This window comes from Canis lupus, chromosome 8 (genome assembly GCF_048164855.1).
Source record: "Canis lupus baileyi chromosome 8, mCanLup2.hap1, whole genome shotgun sequence".
Lineage (NCBI taxonomy): Eukaryota > Metazoa > Chordata > Mammalia > Carnivora > Canidae > Canis > Canis lupus.
Genome location: NC_132845.1, coordinates 66,215,561 through 66,231,678, shown reverse-complemented (window position 1 = coordinate 66,231,678; position 16,118 = coordinate 66,215,561). Strand labels below are relative to the sequence as shown.

The following is a 16,118-nucleotide window of genomic DNA, read 5'->3' as shown; positions in this document are numbered from 1 at the left end:
GCACACACTCTCTCCCTTTAAAACATAAATTCTTTAAAAAAATTCTTAATGATAAACTATTAGGGATCCCTGGGTGGCGCAATGGTTTAGCGCCTGCCTTTGGCCCAGGGCACGATCCTGGACACCCGGGATCGAATCCCACGTCGGGCTCCCGGTGCATGGAGCCTGTTTCTCCCTCTGCCTGTGTCTCTGCCTCTCTCTATCTCTCTGTGTGTGACTATCATAAATAAATTTTTAAAAAAAATTTTTTTAAATGATAAACTATTAATGAATTACAGATTTTAAACTAGCATTTCCTACATATAGCCAAAATTCAGTGTTGTTCCCCTGACAGAGACTGGGTATCAGTGCTCTGAATTAGGGGCAGGGCCTATGGAATCCACACAGAATGGGGGAGTGGCATAAGGGGGAGGGGAACGAGAAGTAAAGTAAATCTTAGAGCAGTAATCAATTTCTGAGAATAAAGCTTTTAAAATTTTCATAACCTACCCTAACTACATTATTTTTAACCCCAAAACTAATTTCTGATTAATTCAGAATCAGTTCTTAACCTTAATTTCTTTCAGTACAATCACGGATGTATCTAACACGTACCTGATCTTCTGGGTATGAGAATTATCTTCACAAGGATCCTAAAACCAGAAAATTCCTTTTAAAAGCATTTTAGGCAAATTTCATGGAATGAGGACTCTAACAAAATTCAATGTCACATTAATAATCCCAAATATTCAAATAATACTTTAAAAAAGAAAAACATTCTGGCTTTTTCAATATCACCTAGAGGTTTACAATTGAAAATGTTTGTCTTAGCCAAAAGATCACTACTAAAAAAGCTAGATTCTTACCATCCACTAATAAGGCTGAGAACTTACCAAAGAGCTCTGTCAGCAAAGAATTCTGACTTCACCTTCAAAATATATGCAGAAATAGACCACTTCTCACACCTCCACTGCTACCACCCAATCCAAGTCACCATCACCTCTTGCCTGTATGACCACCTGTCTCCCTGCCTTGGCCTTTCATTTCCTCCGTCTATTCTCAACACAGTAGTTGCAGTGATCCATTAAAATATAAATCAGAACACCTCATTCCTTGGCTCAAAATCCTGTAAAGCTTCGCACTTGACTCTGAGTTAAAAACCAAAGATGTTATGATGGTCTCAAGATCCTCCACCATCTGCCCATCCCAATGCCCTTCACTTCCCTACCTTTCCCACACGCTCCTCCTACTTACTCTCCTCCAGCCATATGGCTGCCAGGCAGCTTCCCAAACACACCGAGCACACTGCTATCCCAGGAACGACTGTCCTGCCTACAATGCTTTCCTCCAGATTGGAGCATGGCTCGTACTCTCAACTGCAGCTCCTGATTTCAGTAACTGGACACCCTGCCACACGTTTTCTAAGCTCCTTCTCCACTTTATGTTTCTCCTTAACACTTACCACCATGCAACACTCCCTTTATTTTTAATAGATTTTTAGGTTTCTATTGCTGACTGCCCCCCCCATCAGAACATAAGCTAAAAAAAATTAAAAATAAGCTCCATGAGAGCAGGTGCTTTTATCTGTTGTCTATTTTGTTTGCTGCTTGAATCCCAGCTCCTACAACATAGCCTAGCACACAGTAATCATTCAATAAATATTTGTTGAATAAACAAATTAAGGTCAACATTTTCATAAACCTGCATATAACTAGGATTTCATAATGCTTTAAAATACAGTTCTCCTGAAATTAAAATGCTTTTGTCATACACAAAGTTTGTATTTTAGTGCTTACCTGACGAACTCTCTCTTTAGCAGATCTCATTAAATGAGTAATAGCTCTGTTGTGATGTAGCCTCAATGAGCTAAACTCATCACTACAGGTGAAAGAAGACAGCAGCCCCATTTTGATAAAGGTCTGGCAAAGCACTAGAAAAAGAATATGGACATAATCAGAAAGGCCTTCAATAAAATGGCAATTTTAAAGAGACTAGAGAACAACAGCCTTTATTAAAAAAAAAAAAAAAAAAAGTGGGGCACCTGGATGGCTCAAGTCAGTTAAGCATCTGCCTTTGGCTCAGGTCATGATCCTGGGGTCCTGGGATGGAGCTCCAAGTTGGGCTCCCTGCTCAATGGGGAGCCTGCAGCTCCCTCTCCCACTGCCCCTCCCTTCCCCCCAATCGTGTGTGTGCATGCACGCACACACTCTCACTAATAAACAAAATCTTGAAAAAAAAAAAAAAAGAAAAACCTCTGTAAGAAAAGAGTTATGTTTATACATATTATAATTTGGGGATTAACCCTCCAATACAGAAGGAACACTCAGTACTCTGGGTGATCAGGGGCACATCTAGAATTACCTATTTGATACAGAGAAGTCATTTGTTTACCATGCCTGGTCAGCTGGTAAAGCACAAAGCTGTTTTTAAAAAGGCAAGAAAAAAATGTAGACTTACTAGTCTCCCAACATTCAAACACATCACCTTTTGTTGACAGGCAATGAAGTAAGAACAAAGGCAACAGTGAAAACATGATTAGAACTGACAACAAAAGTGACTTATTGTTTTCAACTGTGGACTGATGATCTCTAACCAACAAGGAGTACAAAGGGATGTGCACAGACCAAATACTAGGGGAAAGTCAAATCTGAAGTCACAACACCAAGCTGCTCAGAAAAAGAAGTTTCTACAGAAGTGCTTGGCTTTTATTTATTCAAGGAATACAGATACCATGGAGAATATTCTTTTTTTTTTTTTTTTTTTTTTTGAGCACTAGGCCAGAGGTCTTAGGTGACCTGTCGGTCAAAGCCTGGTGCATGCTAGTCTGGTCAGGAGCCAAACATGTCAGAGGACTTTCTTCAGTAGCTGGTTAGCTCTGACTTGTTAGCAACATACAAGTAGTTAATTGTGGGGTTAGCATTTTGGCACTCCCCCCCTCCACAGAGCTCTGTAGGCTCCTAAGGAGGAATAGAGATGTTACGTGGCACCTGATACTATAGTGACCCATTATAAATGGGCAAGGTCCTGGTAGTGTTACTGTGGAGTAAGCTCAGGCAACACACAGGAGCCAGAGGGAATCCAAGAATATTCTTTCTATATGGGTAACTTCATTAGATTATCCACTAGTTGAATAACATCAAAAACATTTTAGATATACTTTGTTTAAAAGTTCAGTCACTGGGATCCCTGGGTGGCGCAGGGGTTTGGCGCCTGCCTTTGGCCCAGGGCGCGATCCTGGAGACCCGGGATCGAGTCCCACATCGGGCTCCCGGTGCATGGAGCCTGCTTCTCCCTCTGCCTGTGTCTCTGCGCCTCTCTCTCTCTGTGACTATCATAAATAAATAAAAAAAAAAAATTTAAAAAAAAAAAAAAAAGTTCAGTCACTAAAGAGAGCACAGGATGTAATGAGCACTGAGTTTTGTATAAGACTGATGAATCACAGAACTCTACCTCTAAAATTAATAATACACTACGTGTTAACTAACTGAAATTCATTTTAAAAACTTTTTTAAAAAGAATAAGCAAAAATACAATTAGGAAGAATATGTTACAAAATTCTAATGATATAAAATTAGGTTAAATAAAGTGGGTAAAATAATTTACATAAGTAAACAAATAAATAAAAGTTCAGTCACCTACAAAGAAATCCAAAAATATCTTAAAATCAACAAGATTCAGATTTGCTTTAATTAGGAGCCAGATTACTACCCAAGTCATTACAATCTGCTTTTCTATACAATGAGCTCAATACAATAATGCCCAGCTACCTGTGCTCTGGAACCTACAAGAACACCCGTATTATACACTTGTATATTTCCCACGTCCCATCAATTTCATCAAAACACCAATCTACCTTTAAAATATTACTCTCTAAGGTCACATAAAGGTAGCTCTACGTTTGAGGATTTCTAACACTAAATAAGACTTGGAAAGACTTTTTTGGTAAAAGATTCTTAGAATCTGTGGTTGGAGCTATTAAAGAGGCCATAATGTTCTCAATGAGCTGGACCAAAACAACATGATCCATAATTCTGCTCATGTCTATGCATGCTCAAGTTTTTCATATATGTAACATATGGCAGGAATAAAAATAAACATTTCAAATACTGTGGTATAATAAAAAACATATTTGGTCTGGTTTCCTGAAACTCACATAGTTTCTAAAATTCTTGTGATTGCCCAAGGGCTGGGGGTACTAGGAGCATCTTTTGTTCTAATATTTGGTCTTTGACTTTAGTTCCTGACACAAGAACTTCTAAGACCCTTGTAATCTCCAGTAATAACAGTGTTTTTTGTATGCTAATGAGATGAGTGGGGATCCCCAAGAGAACTTCAAAGGGGGACTTGTCACAAGAAAGACCAAGCCATGACTAGAAGTTTAGAGTTTTCAGCTCCACCCCTCCATTCTCCAAGGAGAAAAGGGCTGGAGATGGAGTTAATAATTGATCATGCCACCATGATGAAGACTCCATAAAAACCCCTCAAAAGGGATTCAGAGAGCTTCTGGGTGAGCATTTCCATACACCAGGAGAGTGGTGCACCCAACTCCATAGGAACAGAAGTTCCTGTACCCTGGTCCTCGCCCCATGTGCCTCTTTATCTGGCTGTTCACCTGTATTGGTCATCATATCCTCTCTTATATAACAAATCCAGAAGCACAAGTGTCTCCCTGAGTACTATGAGCTATTACAGCAAATTATTAAAACTGAGAGGGCAAGAGTGGACGCTTGATTGTGAACAATTTACAGCCAGGTCGGACACAAGTATGGGTAACCTAAGGACATGGTGGACCCACTACTTGCAACCGGCATCTGAAATGAAGGCAGTCTGTGGGACTGAGCCTTAGCCTGTGGGATCTGACATTAACTTCAGGTAGACAGTGTCAGAATTGAACTGAATTGTAGGACACCCAGCTGGTATCAGAAAACTAGTCAGTATGGGGGGAAAAAAAAAACACACATTTGGTGTCAGAAGTACTCTGTAGATGAAAACAGTCTCCTATTCAACAACATAGACTGCAGCTGGTTCAAGGCTCTGGTCAAGAACTAGCTCAGAATGAATACTTACGATGTTCATTTGGCTGCTCACTGACTAAACCATGATAAATCTTCAAAAATTATATGAATGATCATGTTATAGAGACAAAACAACTATTTTTTCGTTAAATACAGCCAACTTCATGGTTATTAATCTTTTGGAGTTCCCAATGCATTCAAGGGATACAAACTATTAATACTCATTTCAAATGTTTATATATCAGCTGCTTTTCAGACCCACATCAAACAACATAGAATTTTTACAAGGTTAATTTAGCAAGAGTTATTCTTACTAACATTTAAACACCTGTCTTGAACGGAGCGGGTTTGGTTCATGCACATGGCTCAAGTGCTCCAGCAAAGAGACGAGCAAGAGTTGGTTTGCAACTGCAAAAGGGAAAGTCGGCTGTTGTAGGGGTCCTTTTAATACTTGGAGTTCTGCTGGGACATCAGATTCTAAAAATTAAAAGAGGAAAAAAATGTTTATAAATGGGAAACATATCCCACAATGACAAAACAGCATCTTTTAATTAATGAAACACAAACTTCTGACATTTAAGGAAATAAAACACAAGAAATAATAGTTAAGCTGGGTGGGGTTAATCAAGATGGACTTTCCAGAATTGAGTGTTGAGTTGAATTCTGGAAGTTGGAAGACCAGCAGAAGGATACCATCAGAGGGAGGGTGAGAGTTGGTAGTAACGGTTTGTGCAAAGTCAGAAATAAACGAATGAATAAACATTCAGGCGAACTAGCGGGAACGGGATGGCTTCCTTCCTTTGAGAGGACAGTCTAGGCACCAGCACGAAGAAAGAAGTCTGGCAACAGAAAGAGGGTAAGGCAGGAGGCATGGGAATCATCAGGGGCACGTGCTGCGTGTGTGCCAGGTGTTCCAGGTGTTCCACAGAAACAGTCTCATCCGGTCCTCACAAAACGGTGGAAGGTAAGTGTCACCGCTCTCACTTTACAGATGAGGATACTGACCTCATAGAGCAGTCAAGGAACTTGTAAGCAGAACGATGCCCAAGTCCATCCTCTTTCTACTACACAAGACGAAGCAGATGGACAAGCTGGCACTTCAAACTGAAGGCTGTAAGTTCTCACTTACTGTTTGTTTCATGGATTACTGAATAGGCCAGTAACAGTAAGAAGGAAACATGTTTGAGAAAACTGTCTGGAACATGTAATAGGTAGACAAGAAGAAGCACGCAACAGGCAACAAGAACCTAGTATAGGAGGTAAAGGACAGAAACATGGAGGAAAGAACAGGTCCCAGAGATACTGAGAAAGAAATGTACTAGCCAATTACACAACACTAGGAGTGGGAGGATGGAGGTGCGAACAAGAATAAAAACTCTTAGAGGGCTGTTAGAGAAAAGATGAGACACTGTAAGCTCTCCAGAGCTGTGGACTCACTATATTGGAAATGCCCTGCAGTTAACAGGGACCATATATCCTATATCTGCTAAGAATCCTCCCCATTTAAAATAAAATAAAATATTCTATATAAAGGTCCTGGAAAAGTCAAAGTTTCCATATTCGGACCTCGTCACCAATTTCCTCTCTGACTTACAAGGTGACCAAAACCTTCCATATATGCAGATGTGCTATTCATTTTAAATGAAAACTTACTGAGTGTGGGGACAGGAAAGAATGAAAAATGTGCCCGTGTAATAACTTCTCTATGTAAAGACATCTTAAAATTAAAATATAGGGGCCTCTGGGTGACTCAGTTGTTTAAGTGTCTGCCTTAGGTTCAGGTCATGATCTCAGGGTCCTGGGATCAAGCCCCACACCAGACTCTGCTCAGTGGGGGCTCTGCATCTCCCTCTCCCTCTGATTGACACTCTCCCTGCTTGTGTTCTCTCTCTCTCTGTCAAATAAATTAAAAAGATTTTTTAATTAAAAAATAAAGTTAAAATATGAATCACAAATTGAAATATTGGGGCAGCCCAGGTGGCTCAGCAGTTTAGTGCAGCCTTCAGCCCAGGGTGTGGTCCTGGAGTGCCAGGATCAAGTCCCACATCGGGCTCCCTGCATGGAGCCCGCTTCTCCCTCTGCCGGTATCTCTGCCTCTCTCTCTGTGTGTGTCTCTCATGACTGACTGACTAACTAACTAACTAACTAACTAAATAAATAAATAAATAAATAAATAAAAATTCAAATATTGCACATAGATCTAAGAAAAGATAGTAATATTTATAGAGTTCTTACAATAAAATGAAGCATAATTAAAACTCAAATAGGCTTAACATAACTAGTAACTAGTGACATATATGTATTAAAATAACTATGCTACCAAAATTTGCCATCAGACTGGTAACCATTTGAAGCCTGGGATACATGGTATTGTTATGAACACAGAAAAGCAGACATTTTCAATCACAGTGGGGTAAAGGTGTCTGCAACCTTTGGCAATAAATATATCATAAAATTCACAATATGCAAACTTTTGACTCAGCACGTCTAGTTTTTGAAAATACAAGAAAATAAAGCACAACATATATATATGTAAGATGTTTAGCATAACACTGTTTAGAATACTGAAAAGTTGGGGATCCCTGGGTGGCTCAGCGGTTTGGCGCCTGCCTTTGGCCCAGGGCGCGATCCTGGAGACCGGGATCGAATCCCACGTCGGGCTCCTGGTGCATGGAGCCTGCTTCTCCCTCTGCCTGTGTCTCTGCCTCTCTCTCTCTCTCTCTCTCTCTCTCTGTGACTATCATAAATTAAAAAAAAAAAAAAAAAAAAAAAAAGAATACTGAAAAGTTGCTAAATTATATACGTATAACAGATTATGCAGCTATTGGAAATGGTGTATAAAAAGATAATCATAAAAATAAATAAATAAATAAATAAAAAGATAATCATGAATAGTCTTATCAAGTCAAAGAAGCAAGCTATAAAACAGTAATACTAATGAAGGTGAGGCGAGATACCTTCATATAAACCAACACCACCTCTCTTGTCATCATTTTACCAAAATATATCAAAACTTTTTAACTTTATTTAATCCAACAAATCCTATTTCTATAAATGTAGTCTAAGGAAATAATCAGATATCAACAAAGATTTTTGTATACAGATGTCAAACCCAACATTATTTCTAATGATAAAAAAAAGAGAAATCTATTTTCCAAAAAGGCAAAGACTAAAATGATAATACAGAATGTAATGGTCTTAATGTTTTTGAAGGCTAATTTATCACAAGAAAATGTTAATATAACATCACATTTAAAAAGCAGAACATGGGTGGGAATCCCTGAGTGGCTCAGCACTTTAATGCCTGCCTTCGGCCCGTGTGATCCTGGAGACCCGGGATCAAGTCCCGCATCAGGCTCCCTGCACAGAGCCTGCTTCTTCCTCTGCCTATGTCTCTGCCTCTGTCTCTCTCCTCTGTGTCCTTCATGAATAAATAAATAAAATCTTTAAAAAGAAGTAAAAAATAAAAAATAAAAATAAAAAGCAGAACATGGACAGCCCGGGTGGCTCAGTGGTTTAGTGCCGCCTTCAGCCTAGGCCCAGATCCTGGAGACCCCGAATCGAGTCCCACGTCGGGCTCCGTGCATGGAGCCTGCTTCTCCCTCTGCCTGTGTCTCTGCCTCTCTTTCTCTCTCTCTCTGTGTGTCTCATGAATAAATAAAATCTTTAAAAAATAAAATAAAATAAATAAAATAAAATAAAATAAAATAAAATAAAATAAAATAAAATAAAAAAATACAGAACATATGGTGCCTCAGTGGCTCAGTCAGTTAAGTGTCTGCCTTTGGCTCAGGTCATGATTCCAGAATTGCACATCCAATTCCCTGCTCAGTGGAGTGTTTGTTTCTCCCTCTGCCCCTCACCCCACTGTGCTCTCTTTCTCTCTCACTGTCTCTCAAATAAATAAAATCTTTTAAAAATAATAAAACATAAAAGGTTTATCATACTACTATGCTCACAATTTAAAAATACATTTATTCCATAGCTACATAAATGTACAGACAATACAAAGAATAAAACAGCAACTCTCTGCCCTCTCTGTTTCCGATAATGTATCAACAGAATTTGTACAACAAATGAAATTAATGAATATGTTGTTTTACAATCTGCCTGTATGATCCTTAGTATCTAGGCATTTACCTGGCTTACAGCAATTCTCATTAATAATAGTAAATGAATACACCAAATTGTTAGCAGTGAGTCCTCTGGGATGTGAGTACAGGTGACTTTCCCCTCTTTTTCCTTTATTTATTTTAAATTTTTCAAATGATATTTCTAAATTTTTATCTTATTTGGACAAACTCAGAAATTTTTAATCCATTTATGATATCTCTGACAAAGTTTTAAATGCAAAACTCAGCAAAGAAATTTTTGCTAGGTATGTCAAAATGTAAACAGTAATCTCTGGGCGATGAGATTGTGGTTTTTAAATTTGCTTCTTCAGGCTTTTCTATAATTTCAACATACTTTGTAATGTGAAAAAAAGTTTTTTAACACACTGAATTGTCAACAGTGGTGACATTAAGGTTTGGAGGGTTTTCTGCTTTTCTATGCTCATACTTTCCTATGTTCTACAACGAGAAAATCCTACTTTTTAGTAAGAAAACAAACAAACAAAAAGAATGACCAGAGTCAAATGAACCAACTAAACCAAAAAAATGGCATCTTTACAAAAGAGCAGTGGACAAACACTCAAACGCAGGAAGACATAAAACTTCGGAAATGAAGTCTGAAGCAGAGTGCTTCCCATTCAGTCCTGATCAAGTAGAAGAGGAAGAGCAAAGTGGCTAATAAGAAAGACGAGGTCAGGCCCTCTCATAAAAGAAAAAACTTGATGAGATCCTAGGTGAAGTAAGAGATCGACATTTCTGCCAATTAGGAGGGGAGGAGACAAAAAGGAAAGGGATCACCTACTTCAAGCTTCTCAGGAAAGTATGATCCAAATAAATGGTCCAACATTACATAAGGGAGGAATGTGGAGGACTACTCTGAGGTAAAAATTCTGAAAAACTCAGGGATGCCTGGGTGGCTCAGTGGTTGAGCATCTGCCTTTGGCTCAGGTCGTGATTCTGGGGTCCTGGAATCAAGTACCACCATCAGGCTCCCCACGGGGAGCCTGCTTCTCCCTCTGCCTATGTCTCTGTGTCTCTCATGAAAAATAAAATCTTTTAAAAATTCTGAAAAACTCCTATCAGATAAAAGGAAAAAAAAAAAAATGAGCCTGGCAATGGGCTTACTGTTGCTCTCCTGCTGCTACCTGCTATTCCATAGCGGGAAAAGAACATACAGGAACTCTGATCAAAGTTAGTCCCTACGTAATAGACTGACAAACACAGGTTTTAGAGTTATATCTAGGCTTTGAATTTTGACTCTAAAATAAACTGGCAAAGTAACCCCCTCACATCATTCAGATGACCTTCGAGAAATCAGGTAACCACTGTTTCTACATCTACTAAAAATGAAACTACATTTTTTTTCACATAAAAAGATAAATTATAAAAAGAAAAAAAAGATAAATGTCTGGGTATTCCAGGCCTCTTTGAAGAAAAGGTAATATGTAAACACAAGAGTATTATTTGTAACCTCGTAAAAGGACATTTTTCAAAGCTTATCTAGATCACTCCCTTCAAGAATAATCTTTCCTTTGCAGAAAGCCTTATCATAATGTTACAGCAAAGACAGACTTGCATGTTTACAGCTGGGGCTTTTCCTTTGATATAACACTTCCCATATTATTGAGCTGCCACAGTACACCGGGTTTCATGTGAAAAAATCAGTTCGTTAAAAAAAAGTTCCCTTAAACCTGTCCTCTGTCAATGACCTACTTAAATTACCACCAGTCTGTTTTTGCTTCCCTGTAGAGTGAAGAATTATAGACAGTATTAGCGGTGAAGATCGAAGGACTTAAGGAATAAATTAATCTTTTCAATCCCTTGCCCTTTCTAATCCATCGCAACATGTTAATATTTGTTTCATGCTGCAACTGAGTGTATTCCCTGTAATCATCCTATGCAAACTACCATAAAGTAAAAACCTCCGTGAATCGTTATTCATTCTTCATAGCACAGTTTAGTTTTAAAAACTGCCAAAACATGGAACACCTGGGTGGCTCAGCCAGTTGGGCGCCTACCTTCTGCTCAGGTCATGATCTCAGGGTCCTGGGATCAAGTCCGGAGTGGGACTCCCTGCTCAATCAAGAGCCTGCTTCTCTGTCTCCTTCTGCCCCTCCTCTGCTCTCTCTCTCAAATAAATATTTTTTAAACTGCCCAAACGACTGATTAATTAAAGATCTATGAACTTTCAATAAAATCCTGGATACTCTGGTTAGAGTCAATGTTTTAGGTATCCCTCACTTTATGCAGAATAACTTGCCTGACTTAACTCCGTATCTCCTAGTAACCAAAAGCCTCAAAAAAAAAAAAAAAAAAAAAAAAGCAAACAAACAAACAAACAAAAAACCTTGGGCATTTCTTTTCTTAAAACCCAAAAGACGGGATCCCTGGGTGGCTCAGCGGTTTAGCGCCTGCCTTCAGCCCAGGGCATGATCCTGGAGTCCTGGGATCGAGTCCCACGTCGGGCTCCCTGCATGGAGCCTGCTTCTCCCTCTGCCTGTGTCTCTTATGAATAAATAAAATCTTAAAAAACAAACAAACAAACAAAAGGATGGGACGACTCTGCTGCTCAGTGGTTGAGCGTCTGCCTTTGGCTCAGGTGGTGATCCCAGGGTCCTGGGATGGAGTCCCCCATCAGGCTCCCTGCAGGGAGCCTGCTTCTCCCTCTGCCTATGTCTCTGCCTCTCTCTGTGTGTCTCTCTCATGGATGAATAAAGAAAATCTTAAACACACACAAACACACACACACACGGATGATTTCCATAGCGCCCCACTATGAGAGGTCTCTAACTCCCTCATCACTGCATCAAAAGAGAAGCTACAAATTAAAACGCTTAACCCGAACTGTTGAGTGTATAAGTCTGCAAAGTCCCCTTCTAGTAGTACAAAGCTCATTCTCGTCACCTAACAAAAACCACAACGCTCGCGAGCTGGAAAGCAGCCTGAGGTTAATCTTAGCACGTCCGGAGCCGAGTCGGCAAAGAGGAAACCACGGAACAGAACCGTAAACAAACGAGTGGGTCGCGACACTCTTCAATAAATGTCTACCTTACCCAGACCGCCCTCCCGCATCTCCCCCTCGCACTGCACTCGTGTCCGGATCCAGCCGAATTCGCCCCAAGCTCACAGCCGCCCTGCCCGCCCGGGAATGAAGGTAGACGGGTGCAAGGGGAGGGCGGTCGCGGCATTCCAGGTCCCTCACCATCATACTTGGGGTCCGAGCCGTCGGCCGGGAACTCGATGGCAGGAGGCGCAGGCACAGCCTCCGCCCCGTCGCCCTCCGCCTCGCGCTCTCGGGCACCGGAGCTGCCCCCCAGCATTGCCCGCCGCCAGCCCGCCAGCCTGCCAGACTACCAGCCCAGCGACGCCTCTCTCGAAACCAGCGGCGCCCGCCACCGGATCCGGAAGTAGCCCCTCGCGCAGCGGAAGACCCGCCCCGGCCTCCCGCGCGCCGCTGGCGGAGGCGGGCCCTGCCGTAGGCCCCGCCCTTTCTCCCTCTCCCAGGACGGGGCAGAGGGAGAGAGGGCGGATCCCGCGCGGTGCGCCCCTCGGCGCAGGCGCGCTGGTGGGCTGGTCCTCTGTGGCCCGCGGCGGTCCGGGTGCGGGCCCGGGATGCGCGCCACGCCCGCGGGGGCCTGAACCTACGGTCCCGGTCGCTCTCGAGACATCAGCACCCGCACAACAGGGGTCAGAGCGATCACATCTCATGCTAAGACTTGGATGCTCATGTAAGAAGCCCGTGTCTACAGATTCTCATCCAAATAGATGCTCTCTGCAGATGCAACGGTGACTGTCACTTGTTTTTCAAAAAAGGAAAAACAAAAAAAGCAATAAAAGCATCTACAAGACCTATCTCAACAAGAACTGAACCTATTTTAGTCAACCGTTAAAACACTACAAAATGTGTAATACCACTCCGGTTCCAAAGTGAATCCAACCTAACAGAAATTCGCTGCTTTTAAGACTGAACTTTCTATTGAAATGATTTCAAACCTGAGACCAAGTGATCCCATGGCCACACTGCATCGACTATGATTTGGAGCCCTTGGCTTCAAAAAATCCTCTGCCCTCTGGAAACATCTCTGATTACTTGGTTACCAACACAATGCTGTTAGAAATAATTCTTAGATTCTAGATCCGATAATACAGCTGGAATAAAAAGCCTTTCAGATTTTGCGTCTCAACCCCAGTGGCATGTGCAAAAGTGGTATTGCTTAATTTTATTTGAATAAAGTTTTCTTTTTTTTTTTTTTTTTAATTTTTTATTTATTTATGATAGCCACAGAGAGAGAGAGAGAGAGGCGCAGAGACACAGGCAGAGGGAGAAGCAGGCTCCATGTACCGGGAGCCCGACGTGGGATTCGATCCCGGGTCTCCAGGATCGCGCCCTGGGCCAAAGGCAGGCGCCAAACCGCTGCGCCACCCAGGGATCCCTGAATAAAGTTTTCTTATAAAATCATACGGGATGAGTTCAGCCTGATAGAAGCAATTTGGAATGGTTCATCCAAAGATTAGGGATGCCTCTTCACCTGCTCTGTTGATGGGAAGAATACAGGCTCTATGGAGGGTGGTTTCTCTATATGTATCCACAACTTTAAAAATGAAAATACTTTTGACTCATCAATTCTTTCAGTAATTTATTCTAAAGAACAGGTTAAGAATAAGCAAAAGTATTCAGCTAAAACTATTAATTGCAACACAAGTTATATAATACCCAAAACAAAAAGACAATATAATTCAGTAAATTATAAACATCCATGCAATGGTACACTTTGCAACCAATAAAAACAATAGTATGCAATATCCAGTTCTCCACTTTCCACCACCACCAGAATGGAGAAAACAGCAAACCCATTCACATGGAAATATAAATGAAGGCAACATTTCTAGAAGACAATACTCAGCTTATAGTGAAAATTTTCAAATAGTCATACTCTTTAATCCATATACAGGAATATATACAATGGAAATAATCAGAATGATGAAAAAAGGTAAATCTATAAGAGTGTTCATCAAAGTGTAGTTTATAATAGAAAAGCACTGGAATAAATCCAAATTCCCAAAAAGAAGAGCAGTTGGGATACACCCATGCAGTGAAACTTTATGCAACCATTACAAAACTTGAGGGTGAGAGTGGGGGAAGAGCATATTTCTCTCTTGGCTTTCATGGTATCACACAATTCTAGTTTTTCTCTATTTTGCTGACCCTTCATCTTAGGATTCCTTTCTGGATTCTCCTCCAAATGCATAATTCTGTAGCGTTCTTGTCATGTCACTCCAAATTCTCTCAGGAGATAACCACATGCATTGCTATCACTTTACATAGTATCTCTAAGCTGACAACTCCCAAATGTATCTCTGTAGCACAGACTTGTTCTCTTGAATGAACTCAAAAGCATCTCAAATTTCTGAAAGCAAACTCACAATATTCCCCCTAAAATTTGTTTTCTACTACCTCTCTTCATTCAAGTAGCATATAATCCACCCACTTGTCCATGCCTAAAATGTGAGAGTCAACCTTATTCCATAACCAGACTATATCTAGGCTGTCCACAAATTAATTAAAAATAGAAACATGATATAGCGTATAAACATGCAATATTAAACATGGAGTTAACTGGAAAGGACCCCAAATGGCCAATAAACAGGAAAAGATGCACAAATTTCTCTACGTACAGGTAATGCAAATTAAACAGTGAAATAGTTTAAGATGTCAAACTATTATATTTTCAAAGTTAATCTTTCACACCAAGTGTAGGTGAGGATGTGGAGGAAAAGAAGCTATCATACATCACTAAAGACCTACTTAGTGGGCAGCCCCGGTGGTGCAGTGGTTTAGTGCCGCCTGCAGCCCGGGGCGTGATCCTGGAGACCTGGGATCGAGTCCCACGTCAGGCTCCCTGCATGGAGCCTGCTTCTCCCTCTGCCTGTGTCTCTGCCTCTCTCTTTCTGTGTCTCTATGAATAAATAAAATAAAAAATCTTTAAAAAGAAAAAAGACCTACTTAGTGATACTGAGTAAAGTCACATGGTGCATACACAAGATCCATTAATTTAATTTCCATTGAGGTTCCCTTTGGGTATTTCTACATGTGCCCAAAGATAGGTATATTATGTGTATGTCCTCATGTCTTATCATGAACATTGAAAACAACAGCATAAGTTGCAGAAGGTTTTATGATAGTAATCATAATAAAATAATAATTGCTGATATTTGCCGAGTACTAGTCAGCTCCCTCACCTGTTCTTTTTTTTTTTTTAAGACTTTATTTATTTGAGAGAGAGAGTAAGCGAGCATGAGTGGGGTGAGGAGCAGAGGGAGAAGCAGGCTCCCCTGCCAAGCAGGGATCTCTATATGGGGCTCAATCCCAGAACTCCAGGATCATGACCCGAGCTGAAGGCAGAAGGCAGACGCCCAACCCCTGCTCAACCATCTGAGCCACCCAGATGCCCCTCTGTCACCTGTTCTAAGTGCTTTCACAAATATTAATTCATTCAATCCTCAATACAAATTTACAAGCTAGGTGCTGTAATTATCCTATTTTATAGTTGAGAACATAGATGTAAAAAGAGCTTTTCAATAAACACCTTGCCTGAAGTTGCACTACCTGTTGTATTTGGGCAACCAGGACGTTTTTCACATATCACCTTTCACTGCTCTCTACTTTTTTTTTTTTTACAACAGCTTTTTTTAAATTTTCTTATTTATTTATGGTATTGTTCTGCAACATGCATTTTGTTCTCCACTCCAAAATACGTCCTGGGGAATTTCCAATGTTCGTACAACAGTATTCCATAACTGGGTATTCCATAGTTAATCCAGCCATTCCCCTAACTGAAGGGGAAATTAGGCGTCTCCAATAGGTCAATATTCCAGACAACCTGAAAAACCGCCTCTGTATCCAGTTTTTTTACAGGGACTTCTGCCACTAGTAGCTGTGATTTTAAACACAGTCTTTAACCTGTGTCTCAGCTTCTTGGTCGAGAAGATTCTACTACCACCCAACCTTACG

At 40.7% G+C, this 16,118-nt stretch overlaps 1 protein-coding gene across 1 annotated transcript in view; it reads right to left on the bottom strand.

The window, feature by feature from the left end:
• Positions 1–12,530, bottom strand: part of EIF2AK1 (eukaryotic translation initiation factor 2 alpha kinase 1) — a 32,711-nt gene extending 20,181 nt beyond the window's left edge. The window contains exons 1-4 of the mRNA XM_072836978.1: positions 12,309–12,530; positions 5,313–5,471; positions 1,776–1,909; positions 595–632 (exon numbers count right to left, since the gene is read on the bottom strand). Coding sequence (XP_072693079.1) covers positions 595–632; positions 1,776–1,909; positions 5,313–5,471; positions 12,309–12,426 — 449 coding nt within the window. The 5' untranslated portion in view covers positions 12,427–12,530. The remainder of the gene's footprint in view (positions 1–594; positions 633–1,775; positions 1,910–5,312; positions 5,472–12,308) is intronic.
• Between the last annotated feature and the right edge of the window lie 3,588 nt (positions 12,531–16,118).